Below are 12,969 nucleotides of genomic sequence, written 5' to 3' on the forward strand. Positions count from 1 at the left end.
AGAGCCTGGAAGGAGTTCAACCTGAGGTAGCCTACACAGGGTTCATGATGCATACCTGTAAACTACTAAAACTGCAAGGTGAGCTGTAAGTAACAGCAAATGTCTACCAAAAGTAAAAGAGAACTTCAATGAATAAGAAGACACAGAGAACCTGAAGGATCCTTCTGTTTGGCCTAGAAACCCCTCAACAGATAGTGTCAGACCATGCTGAGGGAGCCAGGCCAAGCAGGTAGCTTTTCATAAGAAGACATGTTAGACAGCAGCTGTGTTAACAGACTGTTAAGCCTCAGCAAATTCCAGTGTCAATACACATTTTTTTCCATACAGAGAAAGAGTGATGGGTAGTTTCACCATCAATGAAGCGGTGACATATAATGTAACAATCAATTCTTTTAAAAAGATCAGCTTTCATCTTCACTGAAGAGTAGGAAATTGAGAAACAGTGCAGTATGAAAGACAGTAAAGTGTCTACTGTGGCTTATGTAGTTACACTTCAGCCCTTAAAACAAACCATTAAGCTGATTAATGTCAGGAAAAAAACATCAGTGACACGTTCTTCTAGGTCATCACCACTAGCAACACATCCCCCGTTGAGAAGAGAGGCTAAGTCACTTCAGATCACAGATGGTGCAAGTTAATGGAATCCAGTTTTGTACGTAAGTGTGAAAAATGTGAAAGAACTAACAAGATGCTCTCTTAGTAATTGGGGGGGGGGGGGTTAGAAGTCATAGCAAGCAGATCTCCCACAGACAAAGGTCCACTTAAACTTGCATTAAATTACTGAAGAAATGTTGACACAGGAAGACAAAGGCTGATGAGAATTTATAACTCTCCAGAAGTAGTAGGGCTTTGAATCTTATAATGATTAAAGATCAATAAGCAAGAGAAAGTTAGGCAGTTAATAAATCACTTTAGAAATACACACTTCCTCCACTGAGAAGTAAAATTCTTCTAAAAATATTTCCAGTGGCTACAACAGGCACAGTAATCTTCCTGTTGAAACAATAGTGAAATGCTCCCAGCAAATTTAAACAAAATTATTTATTAGGAAAGTTCTGTATTACTTCAGTTTTGGGGTTTTTGAAAAAATTCTGCAATCTTCTAAAGACAGCTACAGAGAACATAAAAATGCACATCTTCATTTAAATGCCTGTCAGAAGTAATATGCTGCATTTCTTCAAAAACTCTACTATTTGCACTTAGTTGGTCTTTACTACACCATTGACATCTTTCTTTCCACAGCAGTTCTACCCATTTGCTATCTACAATTAATTCTGAAGTTTTACTTTTTTTTTTCTTTTCTTTTCTTTTTTTTTTTGCTTTGTTTTAAACTGCTGAAACCATTTTATCCTAATATTTAGAGAAAGAGGAGATTCTTTGGCCAGCCATGATGAGAACCAAACAGATGTTGATCTGCTTTTGGAAGAATAACAATATCAATACCAAAGATATGTTCTCCCTCTAATAGGAAAAAGGGCATTAGTCAAAATTACTTCTTTAAATTTATTTTATTTTATTTTTTGTAAGTGTGAAAATACAGTTGCATTGGGATTCATTCAATCATCCTATTTTCTGTATACAAATAGAGATCTTGTATGTAAAGAAAATCACAGCACTGGCAAAGTCATCATCCTCAGGCACAGATGTTTAGAACTCACTCATGTTACACCAATGGGGAAATATAGAGAAAATATAATAATGAAAAAAAAAGAGAAATTCAATCAACACCTTCTATATTATTTCATTGATAGTTTTGTTCATAGAAGACTAAATTTAGTACCCAAAGCTTTTTTTTTTTTTTTTTTTTTTTTTTGTGGGTGGAGAGGACAATGGCAATTTGGAGGGGGAGGGGGGGAAGGAGCAGTGTCCCTCCTGCTGTACACAAATATCAGGTTCACAACCAACTGGGAAACCTGAACATCTGTAAGTCTATGGGTCTTGAGATGCACTCCAGAGTCCTGAGGGAACTGGCTGACACAATCACCAAGTCACTCTCGATGATATTCGAAAAGTCATGGCAGTCAGGTGAAGTCCCATTTTTAAGAAGGGTAGAAGACAATCCAGTGAGTGATTAACTTCTAAGCATATATTTACATTGAACCCACTCATATGATTGCAACCCATACAAATATATTCATTCAAGCTTCAGTGAGACTAATTCTCTCAGCCATCATTGAAAATATAATTGCGGAATTTAGGAATTCAAGAGTTGACTTTAAAATCATAGCAATATATGGAATTACTGAGCCAGAAGTTGGATTTGATGATCATCCCTTGTGGGTTACTTTCAGCTTGGGATATACTATGATTCTATGTATCCAAAAATACACATCAATTGCAATCTACAGTCCAGTTCCACTTAATGTCTGTGTATGTGGAAATAGCCGGCCATGTATTTCATGTGTGGAAAAGTTAGTGGCAAAACTACAAGAAAAATGCCACCTGATTTGTTTATTTCTTACATTTCTGAACTTTTAAAAACATAGTTCAACATTTATACATTTTTTTAAAATAGTAGGAATCTACGCATAAAGAAAAAAAAGGAAATGTAGCTAAGAATACACTGCAATTTCTCTACTTTTCAACTACTAACTCAGAAACAGACAACAAGAATTAAAGCCAGCAGCCTTTCAACCATCAGAAATCAGATTTTTAAGCAAACTACAGAAGTCAGATCTATCTGTTACACATTAGAAGCATAAATGTGAAATATTCTAACCAAATGATGAAAGAGCATTTGGGAATGACTTCTATGCTACCTGTTTTCCATCACTGCCATGTATTTAACTGAAACAATGTAATAAATCTACATTTTCAAAAGTACTGAAAATATCCATTGGACAGAGCAATAATTACTGTCGTGTCAAATGTTGTGGGCACCTATCAACCACTAAATTTCCAAACATTAACAATTACATTGCAGTATTTTCTCCCTGTTTAACTTTATACTACATAATATTGTGCCTAGTGCTGAACAGAGCCTTAGGGAAAAGATAAACTTTACTGCACAGCAAAGAGTGGATGCATATTTCCTCAATACATCTTGTAGTTTATAAATATACTTCATTAAGAAATTCACTGAGTTTCTCATTTATGTTTTCTTAGGCTGTTATACTTCTTCTTAAGAAAACCAAACAAATCAGGCACATCTGCTTTTAAAGAAGCAAATTGACACTCCAGTGAAATTTTAATATTATATGGTATTTTCTTCTCCTTATATCGTCAGTAGGAATTTTGGCTTACCCTCCCTGCTTACTCTAGAGTTTGAGCTGACACCTGTGGCCACCCAGGTTGTACCAAGTTTAGCAGCTGCCAGACTTTAACTTTCTAAAATGATTTTTCCAGCAGTCTTCCCTGATCCACAAGATCAGGTTTGGCATTTTATCCCACTAGTAAAACATACCTAAATTTGAATCGTTAAATGTCATATTATTACATGTAAGTTACTTCATAATTTTTCTGGCCAAAAGACAAAACTTTTTTTTTTTTTTCCCAAGATATCTGCAGGAAAAGCTCTTGAGGAAGGGTGCTAAAATTATGCTTATTCCATGTTGCTAGCTATAGCTGAAGATGCATAGCAGGGGGTGTTGCAGCAGCGAATGACAAGACTACACAAAATCCTCACTAAAATCCTCGAAACACGTACAATGTGACAGCAGGTCTTCAGGCGCAATTGTTTCACTTTATGTAACTGCTACTGCACTGCTACTTGCTACCATAGATGCAGTCTCTGAGTTCCAGAATGAAGAACTCCACCACAAACACTGCAAGCACCTAAAGAGAGGCTTCAGAAACAACTGACATGAGTAGCTCAGAATTTTCAGTCTATGTTTGGTTAAAGATCTAAGATGCTCAAAACTAGCAATCCAGCTTATCATTAACATACAAATTTGTAAAGATACCAGCCTTGTAAAGGAAACCATCTTAATCTTTTTAAGTCTTCATCACACCCAGAAAACTAGAGTGAAGAGATAATCTGAAAAAATGAACAGGAATGCTGGAGAATTAGCACCTCTTCTATAGCAGTCAATGTATATCTGATTCAAAAAAATGGAATTTGGGGAAAAATTAATATAACATGCCTTTTCTATGTAAATTAGCTTCTCTGTGAAGCTTCGTAAAAGGAGTAACATATAAACAACATGACAGAAAAAGAAGCATAACATGATTGTTTAGATTTCCTTTTGTGGTTTTGCCTGCATATTTTTAATTATCAAATGAAATGGTAAAGATTTCTGGTCATCTGCTTAGCACACTTACACATAGGAAAAAAAAAAAGAAAAAACCTGAAATATAAACTGTATATGGACAATCACTACAGTCTAAGTATATGGAAACACTCAAATCACATTTGGCATGAACTGAGCTGTACATAATATCTCATTCTTTCCTTCTGTAAGGATACTGTAACAGCACATTGTTTGATACATTTAAAATCAGATTTTATTACCCTCTTAGTGTAATAAAATTTCAGTTTCTCTGATTATAAAGTCTACACTTATTAAGAAAAAAATCTCGAGTCTGTAAAAGTTGTTTTCTAACTCTTCCCTTTCCTATTACCTAAATAATAAGCACTGGTTGAATTTCTCTTCCATCGCTCATAAGTAGTTTCAATTATTTTCTTTTTCCTCTTATTCTCACATCAATGTAAGTTCTCAGTTTGCCTTTCAGTTCTATTTGAAGCATTTTGAATCAGATGGTAAATTTCTAAGATTTTATTTTTTTCTGCTTACATGTAAGAGTGGCAAAATGTGATGACATATGGAAATATATGTAAACAATAAATTATGTAAAAGAGATGGTAGCAAGTAACTAAAAACCAACAATTCTCTACTAAGGTGTACAATTACTTTTCAAAGTATAGCTAAGGGCAAGAAACATCCTACAAAAGTACAAGCACACTCAGCTGAAGAGCATTTCTATTCAGCGCTCCATTCAGCACAATTTGAAATAACTTTTGAAATACTTTGATACATATACAAAAATCAGAAAAATATAGAATTATCAAGAAGGAACCACACAACTTTCCTTCACTGAAACACTTCATTTGCTAAGGCAGTAGGATAAGCAGTTCTGTTAAAAGTAAACACTCTACAGTCTATTTACCATTTTAAAGCAATGAAGATAATGTCTGTAAAGCTCTCAAGCCTCACTCACACTCATGTGTTCTGAAGAAAGAAAGCACCACCTGTTGCAAAGTATTATATTCAACAGAGATGCATCTATTCATAGGCTTTAAAGGCATATAGGCTTTAAAGGCCTATTCTAACTCTTTTTTTTTTTTTTTTTTTTTTTTTCTCCTCTATTTTTCTACATAGGATGTCGGTGGTTTTGAGGTGGTTCGATTTTTTGTCTGTTGGTTTGGAGTTGTTTTTTTGGGGTGTTGGTTTTTCTGCTTTTACTCAAAATATATGGAAATCAGGAAAAAAATTTAGCATTTATTATGACATGGAAGGCTTTATTTACCGCTCCTCCCATTCAGTCACATACGTGGTAATGAAATTTTTCCTTATGAAGAAATAATAATAATAAGAGACAGTAATTTAAAAAAAAAAGAAAAAGGTTTCACTGCAATTCTTAAAGTGATTCAACAGTCAAAAACAGGGAGAAGTAATGAACAACATGGAATTAGTCTGTTCTCAGTGAAACACCAGGAAGTTATACCATTAGCTACAACTTAATGTAAATCCTCAAGTTAATGCCTTCAAGACCTGGGTAAAATGCTAGAAAATAAAACATGCGGCTTTGATATTATCTTCATGTTCTCAAAAAGCTATTCTGAGTGCAAGTTTGCATATGGGAACCACAAAAGTCACTTTCACTCCCCTCCCCTCATATCCTAACTGATAATGAAGATGATTGGTTTGGCCTCCAGGTAGCCTTGATTTCCATAAGCAGCAACATCTCCCATGCAATTACCAGTAAAAGCTAGATTATTTTTTTTTACTTTTTTTTTTTTTTTCTTATAGCAGAAGGCTTATAGAGGCAGTTAACAGAGAGACTGTTAGACCTCCTTGACTTTGCCAGAGATCACCCTTTCCTATGGGAATTCACATCTGACTGTTTTAGGACAGCTCTGCATATCTTTGCTAGAAAAGAAAGGAAAGCTGAGTATTGCTGCAGTTTCACCTCACTTCTGAGCAACTTGATCTACCTGTAAATGTGCCTGTTTGCTGCAAGGGAGTTGGACCAGATGATCTTTAATGGTCCCTTCCAAGTCAAATGATTCTACAATTCTTTCCAGCTTAATGTTTGTCACCCATTAATAAACTGCAGTCTCTACTAAAGCTTACTGTAACCAGTTTTTATGGAAACAACAAGAATAAAAATACTGGATACTGAAGTCTAAAAGATGGTAAAGCCTTTTTAGAATTGCTTTGTTAGGAAACAATCACAAATATTAGTTTATAAATAACCACAGATTACAAGAAGAAAACCATACTGTTATTATTTTAACAAAAGACAATTAACAAAGGAAAAACAGAAGGCTACTAAGAGAATTTGACAGTTAAAGATTTAAGTCTTTGCTTCTCACTTGGGTAAGCATGAAATACCTTGATGAGTATAGCCTTACTTCTGTGTAAACAGGAGATATTTACTTTTCCCCTCAAGTGATTTATAAATAATTCTCAATAACCACCAAAGCACTTACCCTTGTGTGGGTGCGAATATGCATCTTCAGTCCATCATTCTTGCTGAAAGCTTTGTCACAGTAAGGACACTGGTAAGGACGCTCGCCTGAAATTAAGGAAAGAATAAGAATGCATAAGTATGGTGTCAGTACATGAAGGTCTTACAACATGGTTATTTGACAAAACGAGGCATTTTTTTTCTGACCTTGTCTTCACAATTCAAATAAAAAGAAAGATAAGCATCTGCAAAATCATTAATTAAGGTCTACCTGGGCAAGATGCAGGACTGGTTCAAAATATTACTCTTCATTGCTTAGTTTTGTCTTAGCAAGATTCCATTATGCAGAGAGAAACAGAAACAAATAAACAAACAAAAATATCAATAAAATATTAAAAAAAAAGTATAGTTTTCAACCAAACCACATTCTGCAAGTGGTCACTTTCTAGGAGGTAGAATCTAATTTAAATATGAAATACACTCTTTTTAATGCTACGTCTAAACTATCCCATAAACTATTTTTCCATGAAAGTTTCTGCAATTTTTCCTGCCACAATTTGTAACCAAAACAGAAGCAGAATGTTCTTTGCATCTCCCTTGCAGTTCTCTTATCTTAAAAGTATTTATTTTAATGCTAAATTAAATTAGTGTACATTAGCAATGATCTGGCTGATTTTCCCAAGCCCAGAGTAATGTGGATACAAAGCTATTCAGAATCACAAGATTAAAAGTTTTTAAGATAGCTCAACAATACATAAGAAATTTTAAGGATTGTAATATCTCAAAGATCTTTTAATTTTGAATTCTTTAGCCTATGTACTGGAATCTCACTCTATCACCTGCTCTTTCCTATAATGATGATTCTAAAAACACAGTTCAACATCTCAAGATACAATAACTTGTTCTACTAACACCTTTGAATCTGCTCTACACAATCACAATGGTGAAGATACAACAAACCCTTATGTGAAAATACAGGTGAAGCAAAGCTTGTTCTACCAAGCCAATGCAAAGGATTCTGCTCAAGAAAGAACTTTTACATATATAGAGAAAATCAACATAGTTCAAATGTCTGATGAACGCTTACTAACACTCAATCACAATTAAAAATCCTCAGACTTCTTTCATTGATTATCCAATGTAAAGAATTTAAGTGGATGACAGTAAGAGAGATTAGCATTTAAAGTTCCTCAAGTCCCTTCTAACACTGATATTAAACTTCCCGTGAAAAGTGAAGCCTCATGCCTTCTCTAATCTTTTCCCTACATAAGGTGTTCGTCCTTGGTTATTCAGAGAGAAAATAAAGGATGTATTCTTTCCTCTGAACAAGATTAAAAGGATCACAGAAATTACATAACGGAGATACCTTACAGAAACAGCTTTTCAGAAGGCCCAGTTGTGAACATAGTAAAGCTGATTGATAGTCAACAGTGTACTTAAAATTTCCATACAGCCACAGGGTATGCAAAGATTTGAGGACAGTTGAGATTAGATGATTATTTAAGTAAGGGGATACAAACTCTCTTTTGTGGAATATTCTGTTATTTTCTCTTTCCTTACTGTTCAGACAACTCTCAGTGATAGCACCAAATCTTTGTAGTTAAGTAACTGTGAAATAGAAATATTTTTTTCTCTTTGTACTCTGTCAGTAAGCAAAGTTACATGAATACATGCATTTTTAAAATAATAATTGCTGAATCATAGTTGTGTTTTCATTGAGTAGCTTGAAATATGACTCTTACGACCCTTGATGTCTTTAATCCATGCCTCTGCCTTTCAAACTGTCCAACAGTTGCCAGTTTTCAAATATTTAATTAAGCAGACATTTTTATGTTTTAGGGCTTTTGGATGTAGAAGTTAAAGCTTCTGGTGTTTTGTAAGTAGATGAGGAGTCACAGGTAGTAGTTGTACCTCTCCTCTCTCACTCTGCCTGGCCCCGAGCTGCTTTAAACAGAAATCATTTTACATTCAAGAGATGGTTTTGAGCTTGTCTGACACTCAATAAATAGATGAACAGCATCCTTCAGATACTAACCATGGAGATCATGTCTGATTTGAGTAAGGCCTTAAGAGCTTTCAGCAGATGCCAGCAGAGGGCACCAGCATGACTTCATATCAACTTGTTACACCTGAAAAAGACCAACTTCAAGCAGCTATTATGCACTGTAAGTTTTCAAAAATCTCTCCTGTTCCAGAAATTGAGTTTACCACATAACAAAGATTGAGCTCTGACTTGACATTTGGTGACACCCTATTTTTCTAAATTACACAAACAACTTCTCACACATTTGTGTCATTAATAATTGTTAGACGAACAACTTAAAAGATGATCCCAAACAAATTTACTGCTGCTCTTATTTGACTTCATTTAAGTTACTCTTTGTAGCCTGTAAGTTCAACTCCCTATATATATATATATGTGCCTTTGTACTTACATTATTAACTGTTTCCTCTGTCTACACACATCTTTTACATATATATATATATATAAAACTTATGTTCTATCTCATCAGGTTTTAGGATTTTACAAGATGAAAGCTGGGTCTCTTGAGATAAACCAGTGCATGCAACAGTCAAGTTTTCTTGAATGTCTCCAGGTACAGGGCAACCACCATACCTCTGTGCAGTCTGTTCCTGTGCCTGACTATCTTTACTGTAAAAAAATTTCTTCCTTATATTCAGTCCAAATCTTCTGTTTTAGTTTGAAACCATTTCTCTTGTCTTATCACAACAGCCCCTGCTAAAGAGTTTGTCCCATTCCTTCTTATAGCTCCCTTTTAGATACTGAAAGGCCACTCTCAGGTCTCCTCTGGACCTTCTCCTCTCCAGGCTGAAAAGCTCCAGCTGTATCAGCTTGTCCTCATAGGAGAGGTGTTCCATCCCTGGAATTATTTTTGTGGCCTTCTCCTGGAAGGTAAGTTTTCAAAAGCAGTGTTATTTCACCCAGCGAGAGTTGGTTTGGGTTTTATTTTGTTTTAAATTTTACTTATTAAATATACTGATAACATGCAGAAAAAAAAAATCAACATTCGAGTATACTACCATGAACTAATCTTGAAAGTTCACATTTGGAAAACATGTGAAGAAGGTCCACCTCCTATGCTGCTGTTCACAGCTCTGCCACTAAACTGCAATTGAGAATATGACCTGCACTTAAACAGGCTATTATAGTACAGCATCAAAATCCACTAAGCCTATTCAATTCAGCTTGTTCAGACAACATGCCCAGAAGAAATGTTGTAAATGTAAAAATAACTAAGAATAACTTATATCAAAATAGCAAAGCATTCAAGTAAGATGGTAGTAATAAGTGCTTTGATTATTGTCGAGTTACGGCCTACTGTCATGATCCTGCTAGCCAAGAACAAACTGGTCAACACATTAAGGGCACTTCTGTACAAATAACCCCAAATAAATAATCCTTAGATAAACTGCAGTGGATTTAATATAATTCAAAGTCTAGACATTCTACTTCCAGATATTGTATGAATAAAAACAAAGCTTTTAACATAATAAGTTTAACCCTAATACATGGATTATGAAAAACAATTCCATGATGGAAAACCATATGGGATTTTGATTTGAAAAGATGCCATGATAGAATTGGTATCTTTTTTTTTTCCTCTGAAGTGTGTACATCTCTAGCTTGGGATCATAATGTCCACTGGCCTTCATATATGGCATAAAAAGTTAAATGTAAAGACCAGGCTCTTCCATTCCAGTTCAACTTCAGACAGTTTTCTATGAGATGTTTGCAACCAAAGGTGCCATGAGGCAATACTTTGAACGAGTTGAAAACTCAGATTTTCCGAACTCAGATACCTCAGCAAGTAAAACAAATAAGAAGCAAAACCAAACTCTTATTGTTAGTTTTCTGTGGCTAAAGCAACACATTTAAGAAAGACTTGAAGACATAATAGATCAAGTGAGTCCAACATGCTGTTATTTCCAAACTGTAGTTTGCAAATAATTACAAAATCAGGTAGAAAATCAATTTAAACAAACAAACAAACAAACAAAAAAACCTACAATCAACAAAAAGATTTGAAACAATGACCTCAACTAAGGTAGATCACAATTTACAGGTTATGAACACATTTATATCAAACGAGAGAAGGCTACTGTAATTTACAAACGTAACAGAGAAATAATCCTAACCTGAAAACTATAATAAAAGCCTGGAGACACTAACAAAAGGAGATAGAGGCCTAAAAAAGATGGTCAACAGCATACAAAAGTATGCATTCAATGAGCTATTACACTGAATTTTGGAAGCAATCTATCCATCTAAACCATGTCTGATCATTCTCAGGAAAAACTTCTTTACTGAAAGGGTTGTTAAGCACTGGAATAGGCTCCCCAGGGAGGTGGTTGAGTCACCATCCCTAAATGTGTTTAAAAACTGTTTGGATGTGGTGCTCAGGGACATGATTTAGCAGAGGGTTGTTAGAGTTAGGGTAGTAGTAGGAATGAGAATTATAGAGTGAATGTATCAAGTTGCTACTTTTTTAATTTTAAAAACAAAAAAAGCATTTTAATATTTTATACTGTCATTCAGCACCATCAATCTTGGTCAACACTCACTAGCATTAGAAAACGACTGCACTGAGCATCAGACCAAGTGCACTGTGTGCAACCTAAAAGTTTGCTTTCTTTAGCAGGTTAGCAGACAGTCATGGCAATGTGGTCCATTTGAATCTTTTGCAGATCCTTTACAATCTTCTAAACACTGCTCCTTTTCAGATGTTGAATTGTAAAGACTAAAAGAAGATTCATAAAAATAAAAATGTGTATTTATTATTTTAAAATGTCAATATTCAGGCTAAAATATAACCCCAATTAAACACCTAACTTAAGATTGGGGTAGGTGAGAGGGGAAAATGGGAGAATTCCACCAATTTTCGTGGAAAATAACAGTTCACCTGAGGAAGAATTTGGAGGCAAAGGGGCCATCTGGATCACACATACAACACTTCATACCAGGTGATCAACAGGGCAGCCCAGAAAGAGAACTGCAAGAGGGTCATAAGGGCAAGCTTACATATCTATCCTTAGTTGCTGTTTCTCTGTATATGAAGTTTTCTATCAAATAAAGAGGGAAGGTTGTGTCCTTAACCATACAGAAGTTCAGTTTTTGCATTGTATGCACACAGAGAAATAAACCTAAAATGCAAGCACTTAATTTCTTCCAAATGAAATTAATTTCATTAAGAACTAAGATTAAGTTAAATATGAACTCAAGAAACAAACCGAGTTTGACAGAACTTAAATTAGAAAATGCCTGAAAAATTAGTATTTAGTGAAGTTAAATACTTACATTTTAAGAAAATATTCAGTAAATTAAATGACTTCTGTGCTGTATGGCATGTCAAATGGTTTTTGAGAAAGAGAAACACTTCCTCAAAATAATAAATCTCCTCTTGAGTGGAGGTGGCTGTTTTCTAGATACAGAAAAGTATTTTTGAAAGTGTCGAATAGTCGTAAATGTTAGTGTCTTTTAATTCTTAAGCTCTCTTAAGGAATTTTTATAGTTCTAACCAAGGGCTGTTTGAATGGAAAATAACAGTGCAGTAACCAAGAAACAGGGCAACTGCAGCAGCTAGCTGCTTTTACAAGCCTCACCACTAATCTGGACTAGTCAACGCACAGAGTGATCTGGCTAATACAAAATTCTGACCTGCTTGATTTTCAACCATTAAACTTAACATTCAAAATAAGCACTAGAGAAGTACAAAAGTACCACATAGGGGTAGCTTTCACATGCCAAGATCTAAATAACTTCATGATCTGAAAGATAAAATACTTGCGGATGTCAGTTGAGACAAGACCCAGAAACACCAAAACACCTGTAATTCTACACTCAGTCAGATAAAGAAAGGGACAGGATTCTTTGATTGGTCTGAAGAGAATAGTTCTGTGCAGGCTGCTATTATTGCTTGAGAGAAACAGGAAAACAGTACTCAGGTATGGGTTGACTGGAGAAATTTCTTCACATTTAAGAAACATGCAAACTTTGCAGACTCTGTAGACAACAAGTCAAATATTTCTGTAATTGTTTTTCTTCCTTGATGATTAATAATACTAAGTCTATGTACTTCTGAACAGTTTCTAACCAAGCTCAACAGTATTTATGTATTTTGTAGGCACAAGGGAGAATTAGAATTTCTTTTATGTGATTCAACCAAATACATTTTCCAGTCACTCCTAATGACACATTCAATAAGGAAAAAAGAAACAACCAAACACAAATTTAATGTTCTTTTAAAATAAAACCAGATTGCTTTAACACATTTGTTTTTAGTACTCTTTCTCATATGTAGTTTTTTCTTTGAGGCACAA

General features: G+C 34.7%; 1 protein-coding gene across 5 annotated transcripts in view; it reads right to left on the bottom strand.

The window, feature by feature from the left end:
* PRDM5 (PR/SET domain 5) overlaps positions 1-12,969 on the bottom strand; it is a 105,325-nt gene that overhangs the window by 11,899 nt on the left and 80,457 nt on the right. For all 5 annotated transcript variants that reach the window (XM_052681614.1, XM_052681615.1, XM_052681613.1 and 2 more), the window contains exon 14: positions 6,653-6,738. In XM_052681614.1, the coding sequence (XP_052537574.1) occupies positions 6,653-6,738 (86 nt within the window). The remainder of the gene's footprint in view (positions 1-6,652; positions 6,739-12,969) is intronic.

The sequence above is a fragment of the Tympanuchus pallidicinctus genome, unplaced genomic scaffold (assembly GCF_026119805.1).
Source record: "Tympanuchus pallidicinctus isolate F22 unplaced genomic scaffold, pur_lepc_1.0 scaffold2, whole genome shotgun sequence".
Lineage (NCBI taxonomy): Eukaryota > Metazoa > Chordata > Aves > Galliformes > Phasianidae > Tympanuchus > Tympanuchus pallidicinctus.